The following is an 18681-nucleotide window of genomic DNA, read 5'->3' as shown; positions in this document are numbered from 1 at the left end:
TACAAAAAGTTAGTCAAATATCATACTTTTAATTTTTTTTTAATCAAAAAAGGGACTGACATCCATTTTTTTTATTATTTAAAAAAAAAATTTTTTAAATGTTAATCCAGAAAGTTTTTTGTGTTTTGGCTTAGGAGAAGTAGCATACATTATTGTTCTATAAAAAGTTATTTTCTCAGTTGTCCGACTTTTTTTGAACGTCATAGGCAGTGTATGTTACTTACATGTTGCATGAGAATAACACATTAGTTTTGCTATTCATATTTCTTAGTTGTGATGTTTTCGACACGATAATACTGAAAAAAAAATTTTTAATATTGATTTTCATAGCTTGGGTTCGAAAGGGTTAATCCAACGATTTAAATATTTTTTAGTTTTTTTTTTCAAAAAAGCAGCATCTCCAAACAATTTAGAAGTTAATGTTGCTGAAAGCCAAGAAATAACATACTCTCGTAAACGATTTCGTTATAATACTACTATATCAATGAACAAATTGTGTCCAGAGTGACTAATATTCGATACTTAGGTGTCATTTGCGATAGTGGTATCAATTTCAGATCTCACTATAACAATATAGCATTCAGGTTTAATTCGGCTTTGGGTTTTGTCAAACGATGGACAAAGGATTTTTCACTAGTCAAGTATGGACCCTTTATCATCGAATAAAATATCAAAAGAAAAGAAGCAATAGAAGGAAGATTTCTTCGATTTGCCTTAAGAGGACTTCAATCGGTTGACAATTTTTACTTGGCTTCATATAAAGAACTGTTTCAATTTAAAACTAACAATCTCTAAATAAAACATACTAAAGTTGCCCACATTATTTTTTGCCCACCAGAAAAATATAATATACATTTTTAAGAAATTCGATTTCAACAGTATTAAAAACACGGTTTTTTATTTTAAAAACTTCACATGCCAGTGAAATTTTGACTTCTCACTCAGCACACAAATATTTTATAGAAAAGTATGGTTTGGTGCTAGGTGCTAGCCTTATTCTCGTTGCAAACCAGAGTTATTTATATGTATAAAGGTAGAGTGACCATTTTTTTTTAATCACGCAAAAGGGAAAATTTTTTATTTAAGTGAAATTAATGTTGTAAGCCGCTGCCGCTGGCTGGCAAAAATTAACTGACGCAAAGGCATAAGAGACGAATCTATCTCAATTCACGACTGGTAACGTCTAGATGCCAAGTGTTTATTACTTAACAGCAAAAATTGATCTCAAAACATTCTTAAAATTTGAGACTTTAGCAGAGAACAAGGCAACACAATCTGACGCTGTTGGATTCCTTGCCAGAAATTTGGAAAAGAAATATATTAGGTGCCAAACTCAAAAACATTTTCTGAACCACCTCATTGACATCAAGTTTGGCATGAAATTTTAAATAAGTAAATTAATTAAAGAACTATTTAATAGAAAAAAGACAATTTAGTAGAAAGAGCACAATCAACTGTCCTATTTTAAGATATTAGTCGTTTATTTGAAAGTGATATAAGCCACATTTTCCATGCTTCTCAAAAAACATCAATTTTTATAATCAAATACAACAATTTATCGGATTGTTTAAAAATATAAAGTGGAGTAACCCAGACATCTAGCTTATCGGATTGGGCATCAAAATTCATTCTTGTTAATTAATTTTATTCACACAAGAATTGTGTGGAGTTATTATGTGAGTATAATAAATTAGCAATAATTAGAAGTTGTTAGTCACTACACCAAGCTCCTTTATGGAGTACATTCCACAAAATGTATTATTTTTTTTAAACAAAACTTTAAAAAAACGCAAATTTTAAATATTGCTTTTCCACCCTAAACCTCATCCCAACATTACTTACAAAATAAACCATCGCTCTCCCCAAATCTTCTGCACTTTATACACCCCAACGATGCAATGCCAAGAAAGTTTATTTTGTATTACTACAGTGAAAGGGCTTATAGGGATTTTTTGTTTGTTTTTGTTTATATCAGAAATATTCAATGAGTTCAAAGAACTCATAGGTATACAAAATTTGTTGCCTGTCTGTTTGCTTTACAGACAAAAATAGCTTTTACTTTCAGGAACTATTTAAAAGCAATTTAATGGAAAAATCCATTATTCTATGTCGATACTTTCAAATTTATCTCTGATGAATCATCTTTTAATGTTCAACAAATGTTTGTGAAAGTCCCTTTTTTTTAATTAGTTTTTACGCCCCCCTTTTCTCAAAATAACGTAATAACATAACAAAAACGCGAACAAAAATATTTTTTTTTTTTTTTCTAAATCATACAAAAATATGACCAGAATTATTTGTTTCCTCAAAAATAACGCGCAGGATGACTCAAGGCTCGTGTATAGAATAGAGTCACTGTCCCTCAATGCCACACCCTCAGCACCCCCTTAAAATACCTCTGTTTCTGTATATAGTAGGATTGTTTTGTTGGCAGGCTATTAATAAATTGTGAATTTTCACTACCAACTACAAGTACAAACTACCTACCACCCGGACAGTGTAAAATGAAATAAAAAACTTGCGTGCATTTTTTTCTTTCTTCAGATTAATATTAATTTGTTTTGAGACCGATCTAAAGGGGCGATTGCACTCTCTATGCAATTCCAAGGAGAATCCTTTCCTCCCATCAATATTGAACTAACCCTCTGGAACAAAATAAAACAAAAAAAATGAAGAGATTATGCTGCTGATAAACCAATACAATGACAAAAGCACTGCAGCAGAGTCAAGGACATGGAGAAGACAGTGTTGTTCCCCACCCAGGCGCGTTAAACTTTCATAATTTCTGTTCTAACTCAAACCCAACCAATGACACAAGCATAATTGCAACACACAAAACAGGAGCAACAATAAAGAATGATCTGATGACAGCGATAGCGCAAACTTAAGAACAGAAAAACCGTGCTAAGAAACCAAATACAAAATATGCAGACCTTGGTGCTAGTGCTAGAACCTGAGAGAGCAGAGAAATGAAGGCTTTAAGCACTTCAATGGGGGACGGGGACACCCATTAATAAATCCTTATCGAAGAATTTGATGATTTTATTTGCATTTGCAGTATAAACTTTTAGCAGGTTGGTTTGCATGCATGCATGATTTCATTGGAATGAAAAGAACCCTATGCAAAAGGTGACGGTGATGTCGTTTAACATAAAAATCCTGCTGGGTTGAGGGAACAGAGAGAGTTTATTGATTTTTCTAATGAAACTGCATTGAGCGACATTGAGATTGAGAGACGACGAAGAGGCAAAGGTAGGTTTATGTCGCGTGTAATGAATATGATGACTGTGATGACTGACGGTCGTGGGTTTGTAGTTGGCATGGACAAGAAATGTAAAGCTTATAGATTTTAATCGCTAAAAAACAATATGATTTTGGTGGATTTTTTTGATAGAAACTTACTTGTTAATTTATTTGAGTGTTGGGTTTTTTTTTAGTTCATATCCTCCACACACACGCGGCAATTTTTATAGAGACTGAGAATTTTGTGTTATTTTTTTTTTTCGTAAACACAAAGTTTTTGTTTGCACTTTGAGTTTTTGATTAATTGAAAAAAAACAAAGGTATTTGGTTGGGTAAATATTTTATTTATTTGAAATTTTAAAAATTCACAAGAGGGAAAAATGACTACACCCAAAATATTATAGTACTTAACTGCCGGCCGCACAAAATTAAACTGAAATTTTTATATTTTGTGATGTTCCGTTGCAGGGTTTCGTTTTTGAGACGATTCTGCGCTGTCAAAAAATTTGAAATTGAAACTGTTATACAAGGGAACGAATGGGAATGCGAAAAGAAAGATGGGAAAATTTTTGGTCAGGGATGTACAATGAGTGAAATTTGATTTTTCTTTTAAAAGTCTGTTTACATCTGGCATTTTTTTTTTATGACTGAGGAAATTTATTGGCGAAGTAGGCTTATAGCCTGTTTTCACTAGAGCCCAAATGAGATATTTTCGTTAATTATTAGGTCAGTTCGAATTTCAAACTAATTTTTTTTCTATGGGATTTGACTTCACAATATGATAATTTGGGATATTAACTCATTTTTGGGCTATAGTGAAAACAAGATGGAAGCCTAGTTCACAGCTGAAGCGAAATTTGTTCAAATTGTCCATAGTTGAAGGTCTGTCAAAGTCTAAAGCCTAGTACGCAGATCACGCTAAAATTTATCTTTCATACAAATTTCCTGTAAAGATAAATTTTAGCGAGGTTTTTTAGCCAGGTAGTACGCAGTTCACGCGCTAAATTCGAATTCTCATCTACTACTTTTGCAAAAAGTCTCCACTCAATTTAGCTCGCGAAATAATGCTCAGCGCATTTTTTCACAGATAAATTTAGACATTTTTGTGGTTGTTGTTGTTGCTGCAAGGAATAAGAGGCAAAAAAAACCTTGGAATATATAAAAGAAGAGGAATAAAACAAAATGAGAGCGTAAAAAAGGTATTCTGCAGGTAAAAAAAATATGTAATGTTATATTGAATGTAAGCTGGTATAAGTAAATGAAACTGTGATTCAGCCGTTATTTTTAAATTTAAATTTATCTTGGCTTTTAGCGAACGTGTGTAGAAATAAAAATTGTCGAGATAAAATTTAGTTTAGCGCTATCTGCGTACTGGGCTTAAATAAAAAATAATCAAACTGGGGTCGAATTACAACTTAAGTTCGTTTACGGATGGTCATGGTCGTTATAATGTCCCTATATTTTTCTACTGATTGAATATAGACAGCAATAGTCAAAATGTCAACGTATGACCGTAATCGTGTGCCGTGATTCGATCCCTGTTTTACTAGAGCCCAAATGAGATAATAGCCCCGTTCCATTGGTGGTAGGGTAGAGTTGCCTATTTTCGGCCGTCTCCAGTTTCCGGCCACGTTTCGGGAAATCGTTATAACTAGGGATTTCCAAAATTTTTTTCTTATGCTGATTTCTTAATTGTTCGAACAGCATACGAGCTGAATAAACCCTGTGAAATCCCTAGTTATAATGATTTCCCGAAAGGTAGTCGGAAACTGGAGACGGCCGAAAATAGGCAACTCTACCCCTAGTTTACTCATGAGTGGATCTATTACTACAATTTACACGTGATCTTCTACTCGAGGAAATACGAAATAGGAATGTGTAATTGTACTAGATTTCTACTCACGAGCAAACTAGCACCTCCAATAGAAGGGCTAATATCGCAAATTATCTCATTTCGAATGTCAAATCGTATTGTAAATTTTTCAAAATTGGAACGACCTAACTTGCGAAGTTATCTCATTTGGGGTCTGATGAAAACAGGCTATAAGGTCCACTTTTTTCGATTCGGAAAGCTATATAGTTTGTATAGGATTAGTTTAATAAGGTCTCCTTTAGGGCCAGAGTTGTACAAACGTGGTTCAGAAATTTAACTCTCCGATTTCGGCGGATTAGCTGTGGATCAAGTTTGGTTCGAGCATGACTTTAGCTATTTTAACATATAATGGACCTTGGACCATAGTGCTAAACAGCATTTTTAACACCGATTTTAGAAGATAAAAGTTGCTGAGTCACGGATTAAATATTTGTAAAACTGACCCTTACCTTAGACTTCCTAGCAGTGTTTAGATGTGTTAAAGAAAAGAAGGCCTCGTTAAGACCTGTTTTCCCCCTTCTAAGGAAAGCCTTGTATTTTCAAGTAACAGAATGCCTATCGTTAAGTCCTATTCCAAGGGAATTCTTGTAACTTGTAAGTATGCAATGTTTTTCTAATGCATTAGATTAGAAAAAACAATATTGCATACACTTTCAAGAAAGTATGCAAGGTTTTTTCTAATGCATTTGAAAAATTGGTCTTAATAGCTTGTGAAGAAAAGTCCTTACCAAATGCGTCCTAAGTAATTGTGCCAAATTAATTTGTATAAGACCAAAGAGATTAAAAACAAAAAGTAGCTATTTGTTTTCACCTCAAGTAGATTGCAAACCGAATTTTTGGTTGTTTGGAATTCGACATTAGATTCTAACCAGACAACGACCCTTATTGCGCTGCGAGTGCGAGTGTCGTTCAACTTTCGATGCGATAAAAGTCGTACATCGTACTCTTTCGAGAAAGATATTTCCGTTTTGAATTTCGCTCTGATATTTTTCCCTAGTAATGTCACTTCAATGACTTCTAACTGGCTTTCCTGCGCTCTTGGAAGAGTTTGACTTCGTCTCTTTTCTTTTTGACAAATTGTCATCTTTTCTATATCAAATTTTCCACATGTTGTTCATTATTATCTATTTTTTTTATTAATAGTAATTTCAACACAACTGCTTCGTCAGGACTCAAAAATACTTTATTTTTGAAATATACCATTCAGAATATATGTACTAATTTTATAAACAACACATCCATTTAAAAAAAATAACTTTTATCCAAAAACCATGTCTTTTCGATCCTCGAGTTCCGATTTAACTTCATCTATCAACGAATCAATTTCATCAACCGAAAACACTTTTTTCTTAAAAGGCTTCGGCATTTCTGGAACATAGGTTGGTTTTTCCATCTAGAAGAAGAAATTTTATTCAAATATTTATAACTTAAACTTAAAACAAAAGCTTGTTACCAAAAAATGTTTGTATTCAGGGGAGAGTGATTCCAAATACAAAATCTTATCTTCGATCGCTTTGATCCTTTCAAAAACATGCTTTGGATTAATAGGACCCATATTCAAATGATTCTCAACATTTTGCAATCGTTCTCTCAGACCTAATGGCATATTATTCAGACCTGTGTGTTCTTCCTCTTCTTCTTCTTGTTCAACTATTTCTTCTTTTATTCGCATTTTCTTTCCTGATTCATTTGCCATCAATTTATCAAGTTGCTGAAGATAATCGGGTTTGATTTGTGGTCCAATGCGGTTTTTAACTCGACGAACTGTTGAGCAAAAGAAGAACAGTAAAAACTTTCTCTTGAAAATTTGAATTTGAATATGAAATTTACCTCTTAAATGGCCCTTGGAATCCACTTGCTTTATAACAATGCCATTTGTCCTGGCACAAGAGAAAACTTCTTCAGACTCTTCTTTAATTGCCTCATCGTTTACCCTCGTATTTGTTGTAGTAAAGTCTCGAATATTATTTAAATCTATTTCTTCACGTTTCTTTTCGACAAAACACTGAATCCTTCGGATGATTTCTTTTTCATCAGCTGAGATTTGAACTAGATTTTGAGAAACCTGATCTATTTCCACTTGGCAATCATCAAAGTCCAATCGATTTCGTTTTAATTTTCTCGGAACATCCGGACCTGAAAATGATTATAGATAAAACAAAACACACCAACAAACAATTTTTGTACAACAATTAAAGCATTTTATTTTAAATTTTAATAACAACTGTATAATAATAAATTCAATATTATTGTAAATCAACAGGTACAAACTATTTAAGGATTTAATTTTAAATCAACTTTCTTTATGAAGATTTTTAAGCCACTGACATTCTTTGTTTTCCTTCCAGGCTGATTCGTTTGCTTCGTATTTTTCTTTTTTCCAAATGGGAACGGTTTTTTTAAGTTCTTCGATGGCAAATTGCACAGAATCTAAGCTTGTTTGGCGATGTGGCGATGAAATTGCAATTACAACACTGGCTTCTTTGACTGGAACTAAGCCCAGACGATGATAGATAGCAATTTTGAAAACATCATCCCATTTATTGCGTATGTTGTCGCAGATTTGCTTCATCATTTTGAGCGCCATCGGTTCATAGGCAACATATTCAAGTGTAAGAACCTGTAATGAAGAGTAAAAGCTAACAGTATGAGAGTATGTTTAGAAAATTTATATTTAATTAAAAAAAAAAAAATAATATATTATTTACAATAATTTGAGTACGATTTGATAAAAATTCTTGAAAACTTCTTCACCAAATAAGCATACATCTTTTTAAAATAAAAAAAACTATTTCCATCTTATAGAGATCATAAATAATAATTAAAATGCACCAGTTACAAGTTGTTCTACAACTGAGAAGGATCTCCATAATCTCTCGATCTTAACTTGATAAAGCACTGCTGGTTTTTAAGGAAAAGACCTGGGATTTTAAGTCAGTAAAGTGAGACGATTCCAAAAAAAAAAAAAAAAAAGTTTTTTCTGCATACGAGCTGCCACATGCACTGAATTAGTTCTTTTCCCTGGAACCGCAATTTGAAGCATTAGTTAAAAACATATGAGATATTATTAAGAATTATTGGCTCAAAATTTTAAAGGATTTAGTAAAATGCTTAAAAAATCAGTCCGGTTTTTGACTCAGTAACTTACTTGTTTTATAAAAATTAAACAAAAATATTAAAATTGAAGATATTCGATAGAATTTTCTTCTTTTCATTTTTTGACCACAACGGTCCCAATTTACTGCTTCGATCTTAGGCTGCCGGGTTGCCATATGAAACGACTTTTTCCTAGACGTTATTTTTGACGGAAAGATAACATTTCTTTATCTTAGGAAAGTCGCACTTCTGTCATAGTCCATTTTCACCGATGATGAAAACTTTAGCAGGAGGGTATCGGGCTATTTGTAAATATAAATGGATTAATTTTAAATTATGAGTTTTTTTTTATAACATAAGAAGCATAATAAACACAGCACGAGCATTAGGAAATAAGGGAAGGGTTTGGAAGGAAACACCAATTAATGTTAGTTTTGAAGTTCTGAGTTTCGAAATGGAAAGGAAAAACGGAGGCGGGTAACACGTTCCACATTTGTGTATTGCGGCTGAAGAAAGAATCTGTATTTGACTGTATGTCCGAAATTGAACCCGAGGATTAACTGATGAGCATTGCTTGAAGCACGAGTATTACGGTTATTTTGAGGGGAGAAATGCAACTAGCCATTTCATCGGAGCATAGCTTATAAAGTAACGATAGAGACATGAGACTCTACGACGCACGCGACGGTTCTCGAGAGTAGTAATTGTTTCAGTTTAAGATCTATCACCTATTATTTTTATAGCTCGATTTTGTATTCTATCCAAGAAACTCAACGAGATTATTAGAGCTACTGCCCAGATCTAAGAGTTATACTAGATCAGAAGGGCAGAAAAATTTCTTTCATCTTCAAAGAAAACCTAAACATTTCGCAGCGGATTTAATATTTGTTCATTCCACAGAAGGTGGTTTGTTATCCACATATCGAGAATAAAAAGCTTTTTGGTTTCCTCGATGCAAGTACCACTCATGAATAGTGGAATGGGACGCAGGTTTCGCTTTAATGATAGTAAGCAGCATTGTGTTTTTGAAGCATTAAATTTTGATGAATTCTTATTCCCCATTTAAAATTGCTACCAAGATTAGAATCTAATGAGCTTATCATATTGAGCCATTCAAGATCCTCATACGAAGAACATGAGCGAGAAAACGAAACATGAAAAACTAAAGGTGGCTTAGAAGTTTCCGACAGGAGATCATTTATAAAACTGAGAGAGTCGGAGTAAGAACAGAGCTCTGTGGTACACCAGCTTTTATTTTATGGGTTTCAGACTTGAATCCATCCAATACTACTTGTATTGAACAGTTCGAAAGCTAGTTTATAATCCGACGAAGAAGAGACTTATTGTAGCTAAATGCACGCATTTTCGAAAGAAGAGTTTGATGCCAAACTGTATCAAATACCTTTGAAATATCAAGTGTTACAATCTTAATTTCTCCAAAACGATGTTCTACTGTATGGTGAGATAAACTATCAGATCACCAGTGGACCTGTTGCTTTGGTTCCTCGAGATATATTTTAAGGGAGCGGGTGGTTTTACTGTATTTCAAAATTCTGTATATGATCAAAATTCTGCATTTCATAACACTGCAAATTCAGAATCCTGTAACTGAAAATATTCGGGAGGCGAACCCCGGCCACCCGATTAGGAGGCAACTACTAGCTCACCTAGACTAATACGACTTCCAAGGATATTAAAACTTTTATTTATATAAACTGTTTTGAAAATAATGAATCAGACATGCTTTCAAATAGCTTTAAACATTCTCAAACTGTGAAACGATTATCGTCAATTCGATTATCATTTTCAAAATTACGGAATGACCCCCCAGTATTTTCGCAAAATTTTGAAAAAGCTTAACAAACTGCCTAAATATCAGTGGAAGTATTGAATAGTCATAAAGTTTGATTAAGTTGGGTACTGTATATAAAATTGATAAAAAAAGAGTAGAAAAATGAAAATAATTTTTTAAACAGGTTTATCGAACTAGTGTCGTGTAGTAGCAGTAAAATTGATATGATTATAAGTTCTTGAAAAAAAAATTTCTTTTTAGAGTTCTGATTATTAAAATGCTTTAAAAAGGCTGCAAAATCATTTTTAAAACGTAAAAAAGTGTGCACTATTTTACATTATCAAAACGATTTGCAGCCTTTTTACTGCATTTTTATGTACATAATTTTGAAAACAGAATTTTGAATTACAGAATTTTGAAATGCAGTGTTTTGACCAACCAAAATTTTGAAATACAGAATTTTGCATTTCATATTTTGGCCATACAGTATTTTGTACATACGGAATTTTGTACATACAGAATTTTTAAATACAGTATTTTGACTTGCAGTATTTTTAAAACAGTAGGTACTATGACCCATACAGTGTTTCGAACCCAACCCATTTCCTAAATTGAAAATTAATCAACTTTGGAATAAATATAATGACTTTGGAAAAAGGGACGTAAGTGCGATCAGTCGGTTAAACTTTAACTGATTCACTTTTCGGTTCTTCGCTTTACTATCAAGCAGAAACTTAAATACAGTTGCTATTTATCAAATTACACAAAGTTGAGTTGAATCAAACTTATGTCGAATTCCTTTCAATTTTTTGAATCGCCTCAAAAAAATCGAATTTTTGGTGTTAAAAAGGAACATGAAAACAGACCGAATTCTTTTTGCGATTGTATGTGTGTCATTTGACAACAATTTTTACACGAACGTCAAGCTGAAACCAAAACAATTTCTGCAAAATAAAACCAGAGATTCCTTTGATCAATAATTTTGTTTATTTTCTTCGGTAATATAAATTTATTTTAATCAGAATCAAAGGGAAATTGCAGTTATTACTAAGATCTGAGTGAAGATGAAGTAGAAAATTATTATTTTGGCCGTATGCTGTGGTTTTACAGAGAAAAAAATTTCTGACGACAATTACGAGAAGAAAAGTCACAGTAATTTGACTTTTTCACAAGAACTATGCCAGGAAAAATATATTTTGATCGCACATTGTTTTTTTTTTATTTATTTTATATTTTTCCGCAATAAAAATACGATATTCTATTGAAATTTACTCTTTATTTGAAGTTGGTGTTCTCAAATGAACAAACAACATGAAAAAAAACTTTCAGCTTGACGTTTGAGAAATGTCAAATGTTCCAAGTGTGTGTGCAAATCCGTGTAAATCTCTCAAAAAAGAAGGATTAAAAAAAATTCGAATTCTGCTTCGTTTGAGGCGAATTTTTTTTCTATGGAACATGATTTTCAGAAAAAATTCGCTTCGAGATCGCCGAAAATTCGATTTTTCAATTGAAAGGAATTCGACATTAGGTTCTAATTTCAAAACCCTAAAATTATATTTTAGAGATCAGTTAAGCTAAAGTGCTCGTTTCACCGATGAAGTAAAAAACTAACTGAAGCTTTTAAAACATGAGGTTGAAAATAGAGTATTAATGTGTCTCACGTTTTTAACCTCTTAACACAACACTGATTGTTATTTTATGCTATTCTACTTATTCTACAATTGAAAGCTATTTTGTATCATTATTTGTAAACAAATCACGCATCATTGCGCTTGAATGGTTTTGAATACATCACGGTTGAGATCATTATCAATATTACGTTGTTTTTGATAACCTTTTGTATGTCGTCTCTTGTTCACTAATAATATAATAAATTAAAAGCATGTAATGTATAATAATGTAATATATCCACTTACCTTCTTATCTTCAAAATTATCTCTCGTTGTTCCAACAAATAAGGAAATCGCACCGCAACTATCATCAGCTACCAGATCACTGATAGTGCCAACATCTAGTTTGTTTGGTGTCAACTGAATTAAATCCAAACTAGAATCCATTCTGGTTTTAATTCTGATTGCTTTAACGTTTTTATGACTTAACAACTTCAACTTTTTAGCCACCACTTATTGGCGGAATAACAGCAATTTCGTCACCCGAATTTAATGATACAACTTGTTCTAAATTATCACAGTACTCTTCGTTTATTGCTAGTATAATGTTATTTTTAATTATATCTAAATTATATTCCTTGCTAATTATATTCAACAAAGCAGATACTTTAGCTTGAACAGGAAGATTTGCAGTTGTTTCTGATATTCCAGCTAAATCACGTGTTTTGGCAAAAAATAACAAACGAACATTAACGGAAGAAATGCTCATTATTGTTGAACATTTATAATAGCTTGTTTTTATTGTTTAATTATTAATAAATTGATAAAAAAAAGTAAAAATCTCGACACCACTCGACTAGTTTTTAACTATTTCTGTTAAAAAATAAGAAATGTCATTGCTGTCACTTGTGTGCCAATTCAGCTTTGTTCTTTTGAAGTTATGGGAATATTTTGGTTTATGAAACGAGTGCATTCAGTGTTTCTGTTCGTAAAAAGAAGAGATTCTTGTTATTTTCCAAAATACGAAGGATTTAAGTTCAGATTTCAAGATTCAAGTAACATGCACGTTTGAGTCAACCGTATTCGCTCAGTTAAAAATTTCATAGAATTTAGGTTGATATACGGGATGAGTTGATGTTTTTGTTTTTACAACGCCATTTTGAGCGTTATTTTGAATGTTTTGTTAAAAACTAAAATCAAAATGAATTGCGATTGCTTTGATTATTACAAAATATGCAAAGTTCATTCAAAATCGTTTTACCAAAAAAAAAAATTCAGAATTCCAAATCATCTATGCATAATTTATATATCGTGGGCACAAAGCCAAAACCACGAATCTGCAAAATTGTAGTTGATTTGTTAACTATTGCAATCTAATGGAAACTCGTGAAAACGTCAAAAAATGCAAATTCGCGGTTTTGGCGTTGTACTGACGATATAATCTATATATAATTTGAAGAAAATACGTCCACTAGTGGCAGTGGAAATAAATTTAGAAGGAAACTCTAGCCGACGGATGTCATGATGATTTTTATTAAATCCTCATTTTTTTTATCACTGGCGATAAAATATTTGAATGCCTATAAAATTCATTTTATCTTACAAAATAAAAGAAACACCTCGTTCATAAACTATAAAATGAAAGAAATTTTACTTTATTCAGGGTGTCTTTCGTCCCGTTTGCGAGTTATAACGGTATTTATAATTTTTCCTCTCTTCTAACTGGTTTTACCTTCACCAAACTACATATCCGATTCGTTAGATTTTTTTTTATAACCAATCAAGAATTAATTACAGTATTAGTTTGTCCCAAACTTTATTTCTACGGACAATCGTTTCTCCGCATTTTTGCTTCAAACTCAGTTTTTTTCGTTTTTTAAGTTGTTTTTTTTTTTCGCTTTGATATCATTTTATTTAAAAAAAAAAACACGTTCATGAGTATTATTTTTCGCTTATTATTAAAGCCCAGTTTATTTTCTTTGAAAAAGAGTATTGAATGTAATTAAAACAAGCAATGAATTTAACCCTTTGTTGCCCGGAGCAATTTTTTCTCAAAAAAATTAAAAAAACGTTGAAAAAACTTAAAATATTTCTTGAATATCGCACCAGAAAAAATATATCCATTGCACTAGTAAATATCATTACATTAGTAAACTTCTGAGCTAGGTATTTGCTGATATATTTAATTGGGATAAAAAGTAAAAAAATAAAGTTTAAAAGGTGGTTTCTTATTGTAACCACCGGAAAACAAAGGGTTAAAAAATACGTAGGTACCTTATTTTTAGATACAAAATTAATTCAAATGAATTAAAACTTGGAACAGTTTTCTCTTCATTAATTTTCACAGTATAAACAGCTCAGAAAAAGTTTTGATTTATTTTTTTTATTTAAAAATTAGGTAGGTACCTATTTTTTAAATTCACTCGTTTTATTCGTTTTTTTGTTAACTAATTCCAATATTCTTTAGAAAAAAAATATTTTTTTTCAAGAAAATAAGCTGGGCTTTAAAAATAAAAGTTTTGTTTGTTGCACAATTGCGGACAAAAAAAAAGTAATCAATTCTTGATTGGTTATAAAAACATCTTCCGAATCAGAATTTCTATTTGTTCTTACTAAATAAGAGTTTAATCCACCATTTACGCTAAAATTCCGATTGTTAACTATTGGAGACAATTTTTGTTTTTGACTGTGAGATGGAAAATAATTCCCCTTTTTCGCAGTTTAATGAACTACTATCTGCCCATTTTTTCATAAACACTTGTTAAATAAATAGTAGTAATAAAAGAAAAAAAAATTAAGGGTTTGGTCTTATATAAAATATAATCAACGATAGAAATTCTGGAGATATAGAGCTATTGTAAAACATTTATTTTAATAGCTCCTTTTCTGAGAAAAAGCTTCTCAAAGTTCAAAATAAAGCACAAATTTCAAATGGACTTGACTCATTAATCATTATTATTCTGAACGCCTCATATCTGAAATTCGAATAGCGTGATATTTCTGGATTGTGTGCTATTTCTCTTTCCATAGCTTTCTATTGTTGCATGATCTAGAGGTTTCAGGAAATTTAAGAATTCCTAAAAGCAGGAATATTCATAGTTCTGTCATTTTTCTTATTTATAGACAATTTGGAACCACATCTTTAATATTTGTCTATCGAAAAGAACAGCTTTTTACCTGTATTATAACTTTGGACTCTAGTCTAAATTAGAGTCGTTTTTAAAATATGACTATGGGCCCTACTTATAATCAAATTTAAAGCTCACTTTAATAAATAAATTTTATCTTCTTCGTCTCGTTTTGAATTTATGCTATCTTTTGCGTCGAATTTCACGTGTGCTTACGCGCTTCAGGACTAAGAAAAATGCTAAAAAGTACCAGAGTAAATACTTATCTTTAATGCTCTTATGATTTGCAAATGATTTCTGTTAAACGGTTTTTAGGTTTTTTTTTTGTCTCGCTTAAATACTTCGAAAATTCATAAAATATGGAATAAGAATTTAGCTCACTTTTATAATATATTCACCATACCAATTTTATAGTCAGTGTAAAGGGTATCGCTCGGTTTAATTTTATAGTTGAGTTTCCCAACTGTTAAACTGACTATTAAATTGGTTTTCGGTATGCTGAAATAAGTTCATAGAATCCAGATAAATATTTAAGTAATATTAATAAAAATTAATATGGCATTTGTCTTCTAACTCAACTGAAAATTTCTTTTTCCATCAACATTTTATTTTTTATTGATTTAAACCAATTACATGAAATAAAGGCAAATAGTATAGGTACATACACTTTATACCTAACCTTTAACATTTTGTTCAGCAAAAAGTAGTTCTAAATCAATTTTATTTGCCTGATGTTACCTGTAGTTTGCTTTGTGAAATACCTTCTGCAAATAAAAACTACCAATTTGCAACAATTCCAATTGAAAAACTCATATTGCGAACCATGAAATTCTTATAAGAACTTTCTAGAAACAAAAAGAATAAATAAAGAATCAAAAACAAAAATATTTTAGTTCCTACTTATATTTTTATTAATAATAACAGTAAATACGATGAAATAATAAAATATGAATTAAATTTCCCATGCGCGCATTTCTCTACTTTGCGCCGGGAGTCGTGAATTTCGACAAACGTTCTAGAAAGCCAATATACGAAGCATGTTCGTAGGCTGTACTGAAGTCTGCCAATTTGTCAGCAAATTCATTGCTAATTCCCTTCTCTTCCAACAGATTCATCAACAAATCGTACAAGTAGCCATCGAGTACGTCTCCGGCAACAGCGTACACCTTCTCATTCCATTCGCCCTCGAAAATACACAATTCATCGATGCCAAAGACATCATTGTATTCGCCTTCTTGGGCTTGTCCTTGCAAAAAGGAGCAAGTAAAAGACAAAGTAGTGTTGCCTTTGATAATGTCAACTTCGAATGTGGGTTTGCTGCGCATCTCAGCCATGTCAGGTTTCTCCGAGCTGCCCATATCGACTTCAGGACTTTCATCATCAGCATCAACTGTGTGATTGACATTGAAACTGATTATGATTTTTTCTCCTTCGATTTGTTTCACAAGTTCAACATCGGCGCCATACAAATTAACGTTGAATCCATCAACGGATGTTGGAACAGTTTTGATGTTTTGGGCTTTCTTTTCGGCAAGAATTTCTTCGGTTAAGAATTCAACTAATTCTTTGGCACTTTTTGTGTGAGCAAAACGAGGAGCTGCGGCCGCTGCCATGTTGTTAGGTTGGAGTTTTTGGACATTGGTGTTCAATGGTGTAACCGATAAGGTTTTTGGCAAAAAACTCAAACTACGCACTTGGTTAACATTTTTCAGTGTATTGCTTGAAATAGCACTAATTTTTGAAATACCTCTGAAGAATGCCGACATTTTTTTAAATTTTACGTAATTTTTTTCTTTTAATGGAGCGGCCGACCGGCTTTGAAAAAAACTTTTTACTTTTTGACACACGTGGGGTGGGGATTGACAGTTTGTAAATGGAATATATGGAATTGGAATGGGAGCCACTAGCCGGAGCCATTAGCTGAGAAATGTAAATGATTTCCTTGGGTATAAACATAATGGACGCGTTGTTATGAGCTCCAACATCATCTACTTGTAGATCCTGTTTTCACAAAATTCTAAATGAAAGCCGTTTTTTATTATGCATGTGGATCAGGGATCGATTTCACACATAAAAAATAACAACACTTGACCCTGCTTTCTATCGGGATCATTCTAATAGAACCAAAAATTAGTTCCTATTTTGATAAGTAGATGCATTTTTGAGTGTACGTCGATAGGGAGAAAAATAAGAGATGATGCATAGTGCCCACTTTTCACAAGTCGATTTTAGCCGCACGATATGTCGTTCGACTAGGATTTTTCTATAGTGCCTGGCTACACAGTGATTTTTCAATCGATTGAAAAATCACATGCGGTGGCTACACACTGTTGTGCCCAAACACGTTCCACAGTACACATAAAAAGGTAATAATATTCCGAACTGACATGGGTCGCCAGATTGTCAAAACATGACACTTTGGCGACCAATGTCAGCTACCGAATTTTTAATTGTTTAAAATACCGACGAAAAACGCACAAAAACCGTAGTGGAGTAACTAAAGATCAAAAATTGACAATATTAGGGAACCCGGCCGAACAGCTTAGATTTTGATGATTTTTTTTTTCAAACGTCGGTAATTAAAAATACTTTAAAGTCTATAGATTAAAAATTGCCGGTGTTGCCGTTTTGATTTTTTAAATTCAATTGAAGATTTTTGTGAACAAAAACAAATTTTTTTCAAAAATTTTTCTTAAATTTCATAAATTAATTGATGTCTAGGAAATTCAAGGAAAAAAAATATATGGGAGTGAGGGACAATCTTATATAGTTCAAGCGATAGATGTAATTTTCTTATTAATTGACTTCAAACACAAAAAAAAATATTTGAACACAACGGCAACACCTACAATATTCAAATATACATTTTTTAAAAGCTAGAAGCTTAGTCATATATGTAAAATTTAAATTAAGTTAATTGAATGAACGGCTTTTGAAAGAATGGTAATTGAACTCAGATTTTTGAAAAAAAAAATTATTGAAAAAATTTTAACATGTCGTTTTTTAAACTTGGTCGTAATATAAAATGCATTTATTTTCAAATTTTTTTGGCCGCATTTATTATGATTTCAAATTATAAAAGGAAATGTCAATATGTATTACGGTTTATGAAAAAAATTAAAAAGTATTTCATTTTCGAAGAACTTTTTTTAATAAAAGTTTTGAAAAAAAAATGTAACTTGTTTTTTTTTAAAGTTCAACATCTAAACATAAAATTTTTTTTTTTTCATTTAATAACCCTTACGGTTGAAAGTTAAATAGCAAAAATTTAAAGTTCCTATTTACCACAGTCTTTGAGAAAATTAATTATTTAAATGCAAAAATTCAGTTTTAATAAAAAAAAACCATTGAAATTGAAGTAATTTTTCATGTTTTTTTCAAAAGTGTGATATATTTTACCTTTTTTGCTTCGAAATTCAACTGATAATATTTATGGCCGAAAATTTTTTTTAAATAAATTCATATTTTATTAGAAAAAGTTTGGAAAAAGTCATTTTAAATTTTTCTAATAACAATTTTTTTTTTTTTAATTATGAGTTTGAGGACCATTTTTTCAAAAAGTCTTGATTAAATTTAGTGGATTTAAATGTAAGAGATAAGAATGAGCTTCTGGCTTTTTAAAAATGTATTTTAAAATATTGTAGGTGTTGCCGTTGTTTTGAAAATATTTTTTTTTGTGTTTGAGGTCAGAATGTTAGAAAATTGCATTTATCGCTTAAACGATGGAAGATTGTCCCTTACAGCCTTTTATATATTTTAATTAAATTACCTAGAGAATCTTTTGCTATCATTTGTTTTATGAAATTTAAGCAAAAAAAATGGTTTTGTTAAAAAAAATTAATTTTAATTTTAAAAAACAATACGGCAACACCGGCAATTTTTAATCTATAGACTTTAAAGTATTTTTAATTACCTACGTTTGAAAAAAAAATCGTCAAA

General features: G+C 31.5%; 3 protein-coding genes across 5 annotated transcripts in view; all 3 read right to left on the bottom strand.

Moving 5' to 3' along the window:
* LOC129917190 (tubulin polyglutamylase ttll-4) overlaps window positions 1-3671 on the bottom strand; it is a 54265-nt gene extending 50594 nt beyond the window's left edge. For all 3 annotated transcript variants that reach the window (XM_055997577.1, XM_055997579.1, XM_055997578.1), the window contains exon 1: window positions 3403-3671. The gene's annotated coding sequence lies outside the window, so the exon portion shown is untranslated. The remainder of the gene's footprint in view (window positions 1-3402) is intronic.
* A 2606-nt stretch (window positions 3672-6277) lies between these two features.
* On the bottom strand, window positions 6278-12189 carry LOC129915722 (molybdopterin synthase catalytic subunit). Its single transcript, XM_055995382.1, has 5 exons — window positions 11921-12189; window positions 7445-7736; window positions 6947-7252; window positions 6570-6880; window positions 6278-6509 (listed from the first exon to the last, which is right to left on the bottom strand). Exons 1-5 carry the CDS (start codon window positions 12059-12061, stop codon window positions 6375-6377), a joined length of 1185 nt encoding a protein of 394 aa, XP_055851357.1. The 5' UTR covers window positions 12062-12189; the 3' UTR covers window positions 6278-6374.
* A 3440-nt stretch (window positions 12190-15629) lies between these two features.
* Window positions 15630-16597, bottom strand: LOC129916237 (complement component 1 Q subcomponent-binding protein, mitochondrial). Its single transcript, XM_055996074.1, has one exon. The coding sequence runs from the start codon at window positions 16506-16508 to the stop codon at window positions 15720-15722; it is 789 nt and encodes a 262-aa protein (XP_055852049.1). The 5' UTR covers window positions 16509-16597; the 3' UTR covers window positions 15630-15719.
* Window positions 16598-18681: the final 2084 nt, after the last annotated feature.

Source organism: Episyrphus balteatus, chromosome 3, assembly GCF_945859705.1.
Source record: "Episyrphus balteatus chromosome 3, idEpiBalt1.1, whole genome shotgun sequence".
Classification (NCBI taxonomy): Eukaryota; Metazoa; Arthropoda; class Insecta; order Diptera; family Syrphidae; genus Episyrphus; species Episyrphus balteatus.
Note: the sequence above shows the minus strand (reverse complement) of the source record. Positions and strands in the feature narration are given on the sequence as shown.

Excerpts from the sequence above, each read along its gene's own strand:
- LOC129915722 (XM_055995382.1), bottom strand. The coding sequence starts at position 12,061 with ATGGATTCTAGTTTGGATTTAATTCAGTTGACACCAAACAAACTAGAT. Across the intron at positions 6,881-6,946 it reads TTCCAAGGGCCATTTAAGAG|TTCGTCGAGTTAAAAACCGC; the intron begins GTAAATTTCATA and ends TTTGCTCAACAG. Across the intron at positions 6,510-6,569 it reads CTGAATACAAACATTTTTTG|ATGGAAAAACCAACCTATGT; the intron begins GTAACAAGCTTT and ends TTCTTCTTCTAG.
- LOC129916237 (XM_055996074.1), bottom strand. The coding sequence starts at position 16,508 with ATGTCGGCATTCTTCAGAGGTATTTCAAAAATTAGTGCTATTTCAAGC.